We start from the raw sequence: 16,390 nt of genomic DNA on the forward strand, positions 1-16,390 counted from the left end.
ATTGAAGAAAATGTTATTAAAAAATAAAAGTTATTTCCTGAAAGAAGGATTTTACCGAATACCTGCTTGTATTAATACATCTCTGACACACATACACGTCTTCTATAAAAATTAAAGGTTACATTTTATCTCACCGTCCCCATTTTCCTCTGAATAATATTTTTTGAAATGCAAAAATAGTTAGTTACTCCCGACAAAACTCTTTAATGTGTACAAAACTAATAATTAAATTGTAATTAACACACTTTAGAGATTTAATTATCTATTAACCACGTTGATAGACGTATTTGTGTTCGTCCATGTTATATAGCAAGCTAAAACAGCAGCAAATTTTCATTCATAAATCAATGTTTCAATATAAAATGCATTTATTGTTCTTTTAAAACATCTAATCTTTCAAAATTCAGCTTATATGAACAAAAATCGTTGTTACCAAATACAATTGTCCATTCCGCCGGAGAAAAAAAGGCAATTTTCCCAGTAGTTTTCATTTTAAAGAGGCAAAGTAAGATTATTTATTAACAGATACGTGGATGCACACAAGGTGTGTTTTATGCATCAATTTTTCCAGTAGCCTCTAAAATTAACATCTACAACAGCACTTTAAATAGTTTGATGCATCTCCTTCTCACACTATCATCGTTAATCCGGTAAAATAAGTGCCTTAACCAAATGAACTAAGTAAAATAAGAAATTAGTAACGGTGACAATGTACTGAGGACTGACATAAAGAAAATTAGTAGCTGAAAGACTTTTTCATTTTTTGAAAAATTGTAACACTTTACATGAAAAACTTTACATACTTGTAGGGTATCTAGATATTGATAACAGCATCAGTACAGCGTACAGAGTTTACCTTTTTAAACTGTAACTAAAAGACATTTCAATCCTATGCCTACATTTCACCTGCCTGACACCAAATTTGCTCCAAATCTAAAATATCCAACTAAAGCTACAATGCTGTCATCCGTAGAAATACACCTTTGTTTTTCTTCTTGGAAAATTTTTGGATACGTAGAATGATCTCTCCCTGCTGAGAAAACTAAACATTTTAAGAAAATTTCATGCACTGACTGCGTATCTCTTAGGAGCATCAAATATTTTGGCCAAGTAAGCTTCAGAAAGAGACACCACAAGCCGGTGGCAGGCCAAAGTTGAAGCTGTTACCATTATTAGAAGGGAAGCCCAGAAGAACCGCAACATCAATATTTTATCCCTACTTGCAGATTTTAGAATCTTATAGAATATCACTCGGAGTCGTCGGTCTCTAAAAATGAAATTGTAATCATCCGTAGGCAAAGATGATCTAGGGGATAGACCTGATTCTTTGTTGCTAAGTCCATTAGCCAATATCACCCGGGAATACTGAATAACTGTAATTCCTTCTCCCAATAATTTAATCATCCATTGGTACACTACGTCAACCATGATCTTGCCGAGTTGTTGGCGAAAAGACTTTCCTTCCTTTGAGACCACTGCTTTGATTAGTGAAGCTCCATCCTGTCCATTCCATGAAAAGTAAGTTTCATACATTAAATAACTATTTCAGCCAACCAAAGAAAATCTTCCAGACAAGCACATTCAGTTTTCCTACCCACTAATAATATACGCAAGTAATCAGACGCTCAAACTAATAAAGCAAGACTCAGTATAATAAATATAGTCATAGTAAAACGTTTGCCACAACAAAAAGTTTTTGACAATGAATTCACCAGAAGCTTTGGCAACCTGGCGAGCATGTACAATGGCAATAAACTGGAATTACTATAATCCATATACGTATCTATTTAAAAACCAAAGCCATCCTAAAGGAGAGTTCAGAAACCTTATTTTCACATAAAATCAGCAACTCATAAATTAACAACCAGCAAATAAACTAACACTATATATATTGCTATTTATGAATGAGAAACTCAAACATAACAAACAGTAAACGTAGACAACTAAAATAGGAATGGTGACAGAGCCTTGAAGACAAAAGAAGCAAGATAGAAAGCTTATAAGAACTCACAGCAGTCATGAGAAGTCTTCTGATAGCAACACCATCTTTGGATGGTAAAAGCCTCAAAACCAAATACGCAACATCAATTGTATCCGTGGCTTTATTTGATAAGTGATCAAGGGGCGTCTCACTATTTGATGCTACTAGTCGCAAGGCTTTCCTGACAAGATAACAAAAGTATGAGACGCTACATCAACAGCAGAGAAAAAATAACAATTTATTGAGTAATAGATTAACTAAAACTAGCCAGCCTAATATGTCTCTTTATTAAGATCAGCTTGAGTGCATGACAAAAATGAGTAGACAGTTATTAAGCACTAGGTTTAAATATCCTACCCGTAGAGGGTATTTGTGGAAAAGGTGTTATCCATTAGAGCTTTCACGATAGAATAATAAATGTACAAAAATGGTAGTGTAAATCTTTTAGCATATGTTTGTAAATGAAAATCAACTTCATTGCAAATTAGAGAAGATGCCTTCATTGAATTGAGGCCTTCCCTAGTTCAGTGATTACCAACCAAACCGATATCCCTAAACTGCTAAACTCTAGAAAGTTAACTATTTCTAGAAAACTACAATGAGACAATGAGCTCCAAAATTAAAAAAAATAAAACAAAATACTGAGGCAACTTTGTCAAAAAGCTTATGCTTATATGTTCCAAGCTTGGTGGATATGATCTATATGCTCCAACTTAAAGTGAGTGTTGAAATATAATATTATTTTTATTGTTATTTTCCTTTGTATGTACCCAACTTTAAGGTTAGGGTTTTGCCTTTATTTGTAACCGTGTGTGTGTATATATATATATATATCAATAAAAGGTAAAACAGTAAGTTGAATACACTGTATTTTCTCATTTCATTTATTCAAGTATCACAAAAGAGCGTCAAATGCATACCACCGACACGGTTTAATTTGAATTAGATAAAAACAAGCATTTTTAGTTTTAATTTTTCAAGCAAAGAGGGACTTGCTGTTTACTAGTTTGTAGATGAAACCGAAAATACAAAGTCAATAGATCCTACAAATACGATAAATATTAGGTCAGAAACTAAGCTAAAGAAAGTATATATAAAATATAAAACTTCCCAGAGAGAATACTCTGGCATTCATTTTGACATACCTAGTTGCTCCAACCCTCAAGAACAAGGAAAGCCTTTGCCACTGGAACTCCTTCCTTCGGTTTAGAAGCACCTGAACAGGAGAAAAATGAGTTTAGTAAAGCAATGAATAGTGTCTAGGATATATTACGAAGAAACTCCACAATTGTAATTAATCACCATTAGAATGACAGAGATAATGCCTAGTAGTTCACATAAGTGCATATGCAAAACTATGATGGTTGGTTTGACGAGACATGTTAAAAAAAGACATCATGTGCGGATAAAGTTTGAACAGGATTCATATATAAAAATATCTTCAATTGCTTTACATTTTTCTCCAAGGTAAAAAGTGCTTAGAGTATATTCTTTATGCTTTAACATCAGTAAATAAAAACAAACATGCGATGACTTGTTTTACATTACTCTTCTTCGGATTATTGACACAACTAAATGTTCAAGGTTTTATGTTACCGAATGCAATATTTTCCTTGTTGCAGCAGAGTTCTCAGTGAGAAGTTTTCGAACAACATAAGGATATGCAGCTTCAAAAGTCTTGAAATTTGTATCTGCAGCTATAGCCAAACCTGAGATTGTTTCAAAGGAAATTACGAGTTAAAAGATAATGTAGAGAGAATATTAGAAGTTTAACATGACCAGAATTATAGTAGGGAACCGTTCACGTGTCTTTACTCTTTAAATAATTAATATTTTGGTCATGTTGGTTCATAACATATTATCAAAGCCTCTGATCAATTGGTTTAGAGTTTTATCCTTGTTGCTCTCATCTCATCCTTCTAATAAAAGTTGAATTTTAGCACAAGGTAGGTGAACTTGTGCACACTTGAGACCAAAAGGCTCTTGCGTGAGGGTGTGTTAGAATTAAAGTATAAATACATTCATGCACCTTCCCCTAACAACTTAAGCTTTTGAGATTGTTCGTTCAAGACAAAAACAAATATTTTTGAATTACCACATATTGATGATACATAATGAATAGATGCAGAATCTATTAGCATGACTATAAATGAGAGAGACAAAAAGTAATTTGTTGCATATTGATAGTGTACCTTCCAGGGAAGCTAGTGATCGCAAGACAAGTGTATAATATGGAGGCATACGGAAATGATGTTTTAGTGCTACAGTCCAAATCTTTCCAAGAACCTTAAGGAAAATTGATTGAAAATTCAGTAAGTTGAGAAGTTTACAAGCAAAAGCAACAATAAGAATAGGAAACCAACTATCAACACATGTTCAATTAGATGGATACTATTATTTTTCCTGGATATAAATTTAGACAAAAACATATTTTTAAATGTATATACAGTAAGAAGTGCTTCATATTCATTTCCTATAACAATATTCAATACTAACAACCAGAAAAGGATCGCTAAAACCATTTTCTAATTCTAACAGAGCAAAAAAGACAATCAGGCATAAACCACAATTATATTTGAAAATGTAGTATTTGGAAATGATGCCATATACCAATCATATGTTTTGTTATTTTAATTTAATATATCAATCCCAACACGAAACAAAAATAGGAGGGCTTAAATTTTAATCAATCAGCTTCAAATTGTAGCTTAAATTACTCCACAGTTTAAAGCAAGAAAATTATAAGTTTTAAACTTTCTCAAACAATAAACTATAAAGTATAAACACCCTCTATAATATACATGCAATCCGATGGTGCTTGATTGCATTTATACCTAAGGTGGAATTAGATTTAGAACTCGTGATTCTCAATGTAAAGAACACCAAATAATTAATTGTACACATGTTTATATAACTTGAATTTCTCATAACATCATTTCTGTTGAAATAAACCACATGCAATGTAAATCATCCATCTAATTATCATTATTGATGATAAAACATGATAATTTTATGTATACCCATGTTCAATAACCCATGTTATCCAAAAACATACATGGTTTGCTCCTGATAACAGATATTACTCAGTTGATTTAGTTTTGGAACTGTAACTTTCTTTTCAGTTATGGTTAGCTTCAAATAGTGGATGATGCATTCTATTTTAGTCAAGGTAGTGAAAATCCCATATTGACTAGAGATTTTCTCAAATTATAATATATAAGTGCAAACCTCACCTTACAAGCCAGTTTTTTAAGGTTAAGTTAAGCTTAAATTCCACTTTCTTAAAATGATATCAGAGTCATTCCGAACTTACCATGTCACCCACTACCAAGTTCATCCTAGTCCCACGCTCGAAATGTTCATTCTCGGTATGAGGTGGTATGTTGAAGATCTCACGTCAACTAGAGATATAACCAAATTATAGTATACAAAGAGATGCAAATCTCACTTAGGATAGTTTTGTAAGGTTTAGGTAAGCTTAAAAATAAATAAAAAATAGTAAGGAATTCTGTTATTTCTGTATTTTTCGATAGTCACATACAGTGGTTTGGTTAACGCAGTCACCTGACAAACATAATTCAATTACTATTCTTCTTAAATATAATTCTCACCCTGCTGAACTTCACATCAGGAATTCCTTCTTTAAGTTCTACTTCTCCCAATGCATGTTCCAGTTCCTGAAAATTAAATATAAGTTCAGAAAGCCATTGTGTAAACATAAGTTTCAGAATAACCAAACACTGGGTATGAGAATGCTGTTCTTATTTGGTTTAAATATTCAATGGCAATATAATTCTAAAATCCTGAGATACAAGTGCTATACCAAGGTAACAAGTCGGATATTAGTCCCGGGCCTTACAACATCCATATCAATCAGAGCTCGGACAAGGGAAGCCCAGTCACCATTAACTATGTGAACTATGGAAGCCAACATAGCAAATTGATGCCTTTTTTCCATTTGACAGAGCAAACCGAAATCCAGAAAACTATCACGTACAAAGAAGAAAACAAAATCCTTTTACATTTTTGTTGTGAAGGTAGACCATAATTATTCAGACTGGATTGGATAGGCAAGGAAAAATAAATACCCTATTTGTCCAGATGAAGTATAACGCAAGTTACCAGGATGTGGATCGGCATGTAATAAGCCTGTTTCAAGAAGTTGTACCAATGTTGACTCAACGCCTTTGCTGACCTGAATTAATCAATATGTAAAAATAAAAAAAATAACTGAATGTGGCAATTTTAATTTAGTGAAACACTCAGTCTCGGAGATCAAACAGCAAGGTTTTAATAGAATCAGTCATTTTTAATTGATGAAAAAATTTCAGATGAGTAATAATGCGGGTCAAAAAAAGGTAACAAAGTATTGATGAAAAAATTTACCACTACCAGAATCCCAAGCCTTATTTATTTTGTAATTGAAACTATAAAGTATCTTAAGTCCAAGAGTTTCTTTTTTACTCATACTTGTAATTCTATTAGAAAAATATTGATTATCTTTAGTAGTTCACTTGGTTTCTACCAAAACCCAATTGTCACAAGTACTTAACATAGATATACAATACTTTTGCCCAATGATAAGACAAAAAAAGGATAATTGCATTTTTGTTTACATACCAAATCAAGAAGACGCCTTTTTGCATCTAATTTCTGCCTTTCTGAATATTCAGAGACATTTCCAACAGAGTTTCCAGCAGTCACAGAGAGCAGATCTGTTGGACTTTCACCAACCATCCACTCCATGGTCAAAACTCTTTTTCGAGTTAAATGTGGAAATACCTTTGGCACTTGCATGAAAGTAAAGGAAGAGTGCACTTCCTGCATTTAGCAATACCGTGTCAATTCAAAGAACAAAAATATTGACCACTATTTAGTGGTTTTTGTCAAACAGATTCAACCAACCTTCATTTAAAAGTTAAAACCTAATAAAAGATTTCATCAATGCTCTAAATTGACCAGTTCTAGAATTCATTAATATGTGAACATAATAAAGCTCCAGCGGATATGCCTTTTGTTTATTACCTGAAACTTTGAAGCATTCGCAGCCTCTAATTTGTAATCCAATTCACCGACAAAACCTTTCCCGAGTTCATCAGCATAGAGGCGAGGGTCACTCTTTCTCTTGGCAATCTTTTGCAGCAGCCCCAACTAAAATGGATAATATAAACACTCATTTAATATTTTAATGAAGAATAGATTAATAAAGGTAAAACTTAAAATGCCACTAGAGATTAATAGTAAATACAAACCCCAAGGCGAAGGATGTAGATATCCCGCACCACCACATGATGCAGATTAGGACGCTGAACTTTTACAGCAACATTATTGCCATCAGTAGTACGGGCAAAGTAAACCTAGAGAATAGAAAAATAAATAAATCAGTAACACATACCATCACATTAATACTTCAGAGTAAAATTTAACTAAACTCTCATAAGTAACATTTAATTATAAATGGTACTCCCCTGTCATAGGAAAAAGTACCTGACCAAATGATGCAGCAGCTATAGGCTCCTCAGAAATGTAACTAAAGAATGTTTCCAGAGGACAACCAAATTCTTCCTCCATAATCTTCATTGCAACATTCCTGGGAAAAGGAGGGATTTGATCATGCAATTCTGATAATGCCTGCAAGAAGAACACAATTGAAATATTTATATATATATATACACATATTGTCAATCGAACCGTTCAAAAATGTTAGTGGTAGCATAATTGTGATAGAATGACAATACAGACACAGTTGTCAATCTAACCTTGGACATCTCAACACCAATGATGTCTGGCCTTGTGGAAAGGGACTGACCAACTGCATCAGCAATCAAATGAATGTAACAAGGATATTGATAATCTTGTGACTGCATGAAAGAAGTGAAAGTCCCGACACCAAAAAAATTTAAAGCAATACAAAATTCATATAAAGCCCAATAATGGAATTATGACAAGAATTTATTTTAATAATCATATTATAGATCAAGCTCCTCACCTTTTATAAAGGTGGGGCCAAGATTAAGCAATGTTTCCTTCAATACCATCCCAAAATTATACTGAGATGATGTATCATCCAAATCCTCCTGAGGAACTAGCCGGAGAAACTTTTTAAACCCTGAAGTTCGAATGCTGATCATAGCGGTGGCCAAGGAGAAAAGTACCTTCCAAAATGAGATATAAATCGATAAGGAGTGTAGTTGAAGAAAAAGTGAAGACTGCAACGTCAAACCAACTTCAAACCCATTGGAATATGTGCATGTGTGTATTTAGGTGGAACTAGTTACACCAAAGTCTGTTAAACACTTACACACACTTGCACATTTAATAATTCTTTATCAAATATATTAAAAACAACACTATTGAGAGTAGAAGTTTCTATCATATAGATCATATCTACAAAATTTTACATGAATCCAAAATTAATTGATATCTAACTCATTTGCATCAAAATTAACATAATATAATATATACTTTTAAAATATATGAAATTAGGAACTATGTTATTTTATTTTTTGATCGGCAAAGGAACTATGTTATTACTTTGTTCTATCGTTGTCTTTACAAGATTTGACAAAAATAATATGTAATATATATTTATATTTCAAGATTTGATCAATAAAAAACACATTTCACGTAAAGTTATTTATGGGGATGTAACTCACCAATGTAAATTGATTCATGTGTGTACTACCGTAAAGTTCATTTATGACAAATAGAATTGAAATCAGATTAAGTTCAACTTAATCCAAAAAGCTAGTTTACAGGGGAAGGATTTTCGAAGTCATCATAGGTGGTATTTTGCCTATATACGCAACCAATGCCAGATTTTAACACGCCAACTTCACACCCAAATATTTGGACTATAATATTGGACATCCCCAGGTGACCAGCATAATGGATACGATAGACTCCGATATCATTAGAATTGAGAATGGATTACTAGGATATACTCTTCATGTCACTAGAATTCAGAATGGAACATACCTAATTTAAAGTTCCTCAAGAGAAGAGTTGTATTGTCAAAGTCACTATAAACTGCATTTTGTCTATATACTCAATTGATATTCATTCCTAATATTGACAAATTCGCAAAATATAGCATAGGGCACATCTTCATCAATGATCATGTATCCTTGACATAATGATGATAGATTTAAATTTTAAATTAAAAACTTAAATCCCTATCATTAAAAGAAATTTATTACAGATAGGAATCGAATGAAATAAGTGAATAACTATCAAATGTTACATCAATTCAGATAAAAAAAAACTGAATAAAAAACTAACAGTCAAGACAAGAGTTAAATGGTACCAAATCCTAGGTAATGTATGATTCTTATGAAACTAAAACAAATGGACAACTATTGTTTGCACAAGATTATCGGTTTCTAGGCTCTAGGCAAGTAAATATTCAATAATTATAATATACCAATTTATAGGAAGCAAGCAACTATCTTCGAACAAATGCTGTTATTATGCGATAAAACAAACATTATAGGACATCAGAAGGCAAGTAAGTTTACACAACTTAACCCGATAATTTATTCAAACTGTAAAAAAGCACAGTACCTCAAGAACACGAAAGGTCACCACATGTGGCCTAACACTGAAATACTGAGCAACATCCTCAGGATCATAAACTTCAGGAAGCGGCTTGGACCAAACCTTAGACAAATAATAGAAGTAAGAAGCATACGCTTCCAAAGCCTTGAGATCATACATGAGCAAGTCCACTGCAGTTAGTCCTGCAACACAGTAAACAACCAAACTGAATTTCTGATTGCCGAGAACAACACTCTTCACGTAATTTAATTAACATGATTGCAATAGGAATTTTGTCGTAATGTCATTGAAGACGTCCATTACAGTAACTCGATAAGTCAGAAGCGCGAAATTCAGATGGAATTAGGGATGTGGACGCAAACCTGGGTACCAAGGTTGAGGCCAAGAAGGAGAAGGAGAGGGAGGAGAGTGAGGATCTTCGAGATGGCGGAGCCAAACGACTTCGTCGATTTTCTTCGCAACCTGCGGAATGCGGAAGGTGTGGTTGGCCCAGGCAACGCCGTCGTCGATTCCTCTCTTGAGGAATTCCACGTCCTTGCGAACCACCTGAGCGAAGTGGCTGAAGTCCCCCCATGCTCGCTTCTGCTGCTGCTTCTTGCTCTGCGGGCGCCTAGGCAAGGACGCGCATACAGAAAGAGACGGCGGTGGAGGCCCTAGCACCGTCGGCATGGACGGAAGAGGGTCAAACGGCGGCACTGAAGTTGAAATTAATGAGCATTTGTGTTGTTGAGTGGTGATTGCTGTGACTGGGCGAGTGAAAGAGTAGTGGCGTGGCGTGTGTGACGGTGTTTGTTTATGTGGCTATGAGGTAAAGTTGCGATACGATAAACCATGATGATCACGAACAACACACATCGTGGACTAACTGATAATTCAAATGCATTAATGTTTTTCCTTCGCCTCAAATATCTTTTTTAATTACCAAGATATTTATTTAATTTAAATTCATATTGCGATCGAAATAGATTGATAAAAAGTCAAAGGTGTTTAATTGAAAAAAAATGGGAGGAGAAAACTAAAAAAATAATAGTCATACCTGAATAATAGAATAAAGAATAAGTCACAATCCAATAATAATTTGATTCAGATTATAACTGATAAAAAAAATTAAAAATTGTAAATTAATATAATTAATTATGCAATTGTCAAATTAATATTTTTTTTTTCTAAAATGAAACACAATTGTTTGTTTTACTTATTTTAAAAACATTATCTATTCTAATTCTCTTCCTCTCTCTCAAAAAAAAAAAATCTTATTTTCATTTTCACTCATCATATACATATTTTCACTCTAAACCCTAAACACAATTTAGTGATTTATGACTAATGTGATTAAAGAATACTCCCAATTGTATGCCAGAGAATTATGGTTTGTCCTTATTCCTATTCACATGGCTAACCAAATTTTAAATGTGGTTAATTCAATTAATTTAAAGTTGTTAATTATTATTACAAAATAAATAACTTCCATAAAAAGTTGTTTACGATTACTTTTGAAAGGAAAAAAATAATATAATTACTTTTTAATGAATGCAAAATCATGAGTTGCTTTTTAATGAAAGGGAGATGTAATTATGAAATTTGTGAATTTATTATTATTTAACAAATAATAAAGTATTTTTACATAAAACGGCATACCGAAATTAATTATATATATATTATAATATTATATATATATATATATATATAACAATGGAGGGAGAACTAACAGGTCTGCTTAGACACGTGTAACAATCTCAAATTTTTGGAAAAACAATAGAAAAAAAAATTTACCCAAAGAGAAAAATGGACCAAAGTTTCACCAATTACCACATGACACCTTGATCAACTAGAGTTTGCCACGTACCAATTCTTAAAACTCACTTTTTTTTCTCCCTCTCTCATTCTGATTTCCCATTCTCTCTTAAACCCTAATTTCTCTCAAAGTCATTCTCTCATTCCTTCTCTCATTTTCTCTTTACTGGTATTAACCAATTCGGCAACTACCTATATGCGTTATCGAAAAACATCTTTAATCTGCACCAACGTATTTCCCTTTTTCGTGATGGTTGTGCAAATGTTGCAGAATAGAGCAGCCTTCGGAGGTAATGCTTTTTGAATACGCTTTTTATTGCAAACCTTAATTTTCCAGAATATATATATATATATATATATATATATATATATATTAGGGTTTGCAAAAATTAGGGGTTTTGGTTTTGGGTTCTCTCTTTGCAAGCTTTGATGTTCCCTTATTTTTTCTTCAATTTTTTTTTTTCGTTTTCTTCTTTGCTTGATGCTGAGTTTCGTAGCGCTGGATTTGATTTTTTAGTTTTCATCTACGTTTTTGTTTTGTTCTGGCTTTGGAAATGGTTAGATTCTTTTTCTTTTTCATTTAATTTTTGCAAACCCTTATATATAACAATTGAGGGAGAACTAACGGGTCTGCTTAGACACGTGTCACAACCTCAAATTTTTGGAAAAAAAAATTGAAAAACAATTTTACCCAAAGAGGAAAATGCACCAAAGTTTCACCAATTACCACATGACACCTTGATCAACCAGAGATTGCCACGTACCAATTCTTAAAACTCACCTTTTTTTTCTCCCTCTCTCATTCTGATTTCCCATTCTCTCTTAAACCCTAATCTCTCTCAAAGTCATTCTCTCATTCCTTCTCTCTTTTTCTCTTTACTGATATTAACCAATTCAGCAACTGCCTATATGCGTTATCGAAAGACATCTTTAATCTACACCAACGTATTTCCCTTTTCTGTGATGGTTGTGCAAATGTTGCAGAACAGAGCAACCTTCAGGGGTAATGCTTTCTGAATACGCCTTTTATTGCAAACCCTAATTTTCCAAAAGAGGAATACATTGGGCCGGTTCATCAATTATATTTATATATATATATATGGGTTTGCAAAAATTAGGGGTTTTGGTTTTGGGTTCTCTGTTTGCAAGCTTCGATGTTCCCTTATGTTTTCTTCAAAAAAAAAAATATTTTTTCGTTTTTTTCTTTGCTCGGTGCTGAGTTACGTAGCGCTGGATTTGATTTTTAGTTTTCATCTACGTTTTTGTTTTGTTCTGGCTTTGGAAATGGTTAGATTTCGTTTTCTTCTTCATTTAATTTTTGCAAACCCTATATATAGCAATTAAGGGAGAACTAACAGGTTTGCTTAGACACGTGTCACAACCTCAAATTTTTGGAAAAAAATTGAAAAAGAAATTTACCCAAATTTACCCAAAGAGGAAAATGGACCAAAGCTTCACCAATTACCACATGACACCTCGATCAACCAGAGCTTGCCACGTACCAATTCTTAAAACTCACTTTTTTTGTTCTCATTCTGATTTCCCATTCTCTCTTAAACCCTAATCTCTCTCAAAGCTATTCTCTCATTCCTTCTCTCCTTTTCTCTTTATTGATATTGACCAATTCGGCAACTGCCTATATGCGTTATCGAAAGACATCTTTAATCTGCGCCCAACGTATTTCCCTTTTTTGTGATGGTTGTGCAAATGTTGCAGAACAGGGCAGCCTTCGGGGGTAATGCTTTATGAATACGCTTTTTATTGCAAACCCTAATTTTCCATAAGAGGAATACATTGGCCCGGTTCATCAATTATATATATATATATATATATATATATTAGGGTTTGCAAAAATTAGGGGTTTTGGTTTTGGGTTCTTTGTTTGCAAGCTTTGATGTTCCCTTATGTTTTCTTCATTTTTTTATTTTTTTTCGTTTTCTTCTTTGCTCGATGCTGAGTGTCGTAGCACTGGATTTGATTTTTTAGTTTTCATCTACGTTTTTGTTTTTTTCTGGCTTTGAAAATGGTTAGATTTCGTTTTCTTCTTTATTTAATTTTTGCAAACCCTATACGATGACAAAATTTATGAATCGGCCCAATGTTTTCCTCTTCTGCAAAAATTAAGGTTTTTGTTTTTGGGTTCTCTGTTTGCAAGCTTCGGTAGCTTTCATTTTCTTTTGCATTTAATTTTTTCGTAGCACTGCATTTGATATTTCTGTCTTCTTCTGTGCTCTGTGCATGTATTTATTATTATTATTTTTATTATTACTATATCTATCTGTTTATTTTTATTATTACTATTATTTTTATTATTATTATTATTATTATTCAAATATTTATTGTTTTAGATTTTAAAAAGTCACAATTTAAAGATCAAGGGTAGTGATGCTTTCTGATTCACACCATTGACGGTGCACACTTCATTATTATTAATTATTAATATATGATTATTATTATTAATTCCAATATCATTATTATTAATTATTAATATATTAATATTTCTAATTCTACTTACTTTTTAGAATTAAAATTACAATTAGAATATAATGAGCACAAACAAGTCTGTTTAGACACGTGTCACAACCTCAAATTTTTGGAAAAGAAAATTGAAAAAAAATTACCCAAAGAGGAAAATGGATCAAAGGTTCACTAATTACCAAATGACATATGAACCAACCAGAGCTTGCCACGTACCAATTCTTAAAACTCACTTTTTTTTTTCTCCCTCTCTCTCATTCCGATTTCCCATTCTCTCTTAAACCATAATCTCTCTCAAAGTCATTCTCTCATTCCTTCTCTCCTTTTATCTTTACTGATATTCACCAATTTGGCAACTGCCAACATGCGTTATCGAAAGGCATCTTTAATCTGCACCAACGTATTTCCCTTTTCCGTGATGGCTGTGCAAATTTTGCAGAACAGAGCAGCCTTCGAGTAATGCTTTCTGAATACGCTTTTTATTGCAAACCCTAATACATTGGCCCGGTTCATCAATTATATATATATATATATATATATATATTAGGATTTGCAAAAATTAGGGGTTTTGGTTTTGGGTTCTCTGTTTGCAAGCTTTGATGTTCCCTTATGTTTTCTTCAATTTTTTTTGTTTTTTCGTTTTCTACTTTGCTTGGTGCTGAGTTTCGTAGCGCTGGATTTGATTTTTTAGTTTTCATCTACGTTTTTGTTTTGTTCTGGCTTTGAAAATGGTTAGCTTTCATTTTCTTCTTCATTTAATTTTTGCAAACCCTATACGATGACAAAATTTATGAATCGGCCCAATGTTTTCCTCTTCTGCAAAATTAGGGTTTTGTTTTTGGGTTCTCTGTGTGCAAGCTTTGGTAGCTTTCATTTTCTTATGCATTTAATTTTTTCATAGCACTGCATTTTATATTTTCGTTTTCTCCTATGCTCTGTGAATCTCATTTTCGTTTTCATTTTGTTCAGTGTTGCAATGTGATCATTTGTTGTTTAAACTGTGCTTCCACTATTGCACTTTTAATCAAAGTTTGAAAAGGTTTAAAAAGATAATTGTGTTTGTGTTTTTATTATTAAAATTATTATTTTTATTATTATTATTATTACCCTGCATGTATTTTTTATTACTATTTTTATTATTACTTTCTGATTCATATCTATTCGTTTGTTTTTATTATTACTATTATTATTATTATTATTATTATTATTATTATTATTATTATTATTATTATTATTATTATTATCATTATTACCATTCAGATATTTATTGTTTTAGATTTCCAAAAGTTACAATTTCAAGATTAAGGGTAATGATGCTTTCTGATTCACATCATTGACCGTGCACACTTCATTATTATTAATTATTAATATATTATTATTATTAATTCCAATATCATTATTATTAATTATTAATTATTAATATATTAATATATTAATATTTCTAATTCTAATTAATTTTTAGAATTAAAATTACAATTAGAATATAATGAGCACAAATAGGTCTATTTAGACACGTGTCACAACCTTAAATTTTTGAAAAAAAAATTGAAAAAGAAATTTATCCAAATTTACCCAAAGAGGAAAATGGACCAAAGCTTCACCAATTACCACATGACACTTGGACCAATCAGAATTTGCCACGTACCAATTCTTAAAACTCACTTTTTTTTCTCCCTCTCTCATTTCGATTACCCATTCTCTCTTAAACCCTAATTTTTCTCAAAGTCATTCTCTCATTCCTTCTCTCCTTTTCTCTTTACTGATATTGACCAATTCGGCAACTGCCTACATGCGTTATCGAAAGGCATCTTTAATATGCACCAACATATTTCCTTTTTCCGTGATGGTTGTGCAAATGTTGCAGAACAAAGCAGCCTTCGGGTAATGCTTTCTGAATACGCTTTTTATTGCAAACCCTAATTTTCCAGAAGAGGAATACATTGGCTTGGTTAATCAATTATATATATAGATCAGGGTTTGCAAAAATTAGGGGTTTTGGTTTTTTTGTTTGCAAGCTTTGATGTTCCCTTATGTTTTCTTCAATTTTATTTTTGTTTTTCGTTTTCTTCTTTGCTCGGTGCTTAGTTTCGTAGCGTTAGATTTGATTTTTTAGTTTTCATCTACGTTTTTGTTTTGTTCTGGCTTTGGAAATGGTTAGCTTTCGTTTTCTTTATTCATTTAATTTTTGCAATCCCTATACAATGACAAAATTTATGAACCGACCCAATGTTTTCCTTTTCTGCAAAAATTAGGGTTTTTGTTTTTGGGTTCTCTATTTGCAAGCTTTGGTAACTTTCATTTTCTTCTGGTTTTAATTTTTTCGTAGCACTGCATTTGATATTTCCATTTTCTTCTGTGCTCTGTGAATCTCATTTTCGTTTTCGTTTTCATTGTGTTCATCTCATTATGTTCAGTGTTACAATGTGATTATTTGCTGTTTAAATTGTGCTTCCACTATTGCACTTTTGATCCAAGTTTGAAAATGTTTGAAAAGATAATTGTGTTTGTGTTTTTATTATTATAATTATTATTTTTATTATTATTATTACCCTGCATGTAGTTATTATTATTTTATTATTA

At 32.3% G+C, this 16,390-nt stretch overlaps 1 protein-coding gene across 1 annotated transcript; it reads right to left on the reverse strand.

Annotated features, from left to right (window-relative positions):
• Positions 1-736: 736 nt before the first annotated feature.
• LOC137830666 (uncharacterized) lies at positions 737-10,474 on the reverse strand. The gene is made up of 16 exons (XM_068638130.1): positions 9,901-10,474; positions 9,545-9,720; positions 7,971-8,136; positions 7,741-7,793; positions 7,469-7,612; positions 7,234-7,338; positions 7,007-7,132; positions 6,602-6,802; positions 6,070-6,176; positions 5,805-5,967; positions 5,593-5,658; positions 4,174-4,267; positions 3,578-3,690; positions 3,127-3,197; positions 2,012-2,162; positions 737-1,500 (listed from the first exon to the last, which is right to left on the reverse strand). The coding sequence occupies exons 1-16, from the start codon at positions 10,205-10,207 to the stop codon at positions 1,063-1,065; spliced, it is 2,481 nt and encodes an 826-aa protein (XP_068494231.1). The 5' UTR covers positions 10,208-10,474; the 3' UTR covers positions 737-1,062.
• Between the last annotated feature and the right edge of the window lie 5,916 nt (positions 10,475-16,390).

Source organism: Phaseolus vulgaris, chromosome 7, assembly GCF_000499845.2.
Source record: "Phaseolus vulgaris cultivar G19833 chromosome 7, P. vulgaris v2.0, whole genome shotgun sequence".
Classification (NCBI taxonomy): domain Eukaryota; kingdom Viridiplantae; phylum Streptophyta; class Magnoliopsida; order Fabales; family Fabaceae; genus Phaseolus; species Phaseolus vulgaris.

What these genes read in the sequence shown, in the direction of transcription:
- LOC137830666 (XM_068638130.1), bottom strand. Translation starts at nt 10,207, where the DNA reads ATGCCGACGGTGCTAGGGCCTCCACCGCCGTCTCTTTCTGTATGCGCG. An exon ending in GCCTCAACCTTGGTACCCAG is followed by an intron (nt 9,721 to 9,900) that starts GTTTGCGTCCAC and finishes ACTGTGTTGCAG; the next exon opens with GACTAACTGCAGTGGACTTG. An exon ending in TGACCTTTCGTGTTCTTGAG is followed by an intron (nt 8,137 to 9,544) that starts GTACTGTGCTTT and finishes TCATTTTGGAAG; the next exon opens with GTACTTTTCTCCTTGGCCAC.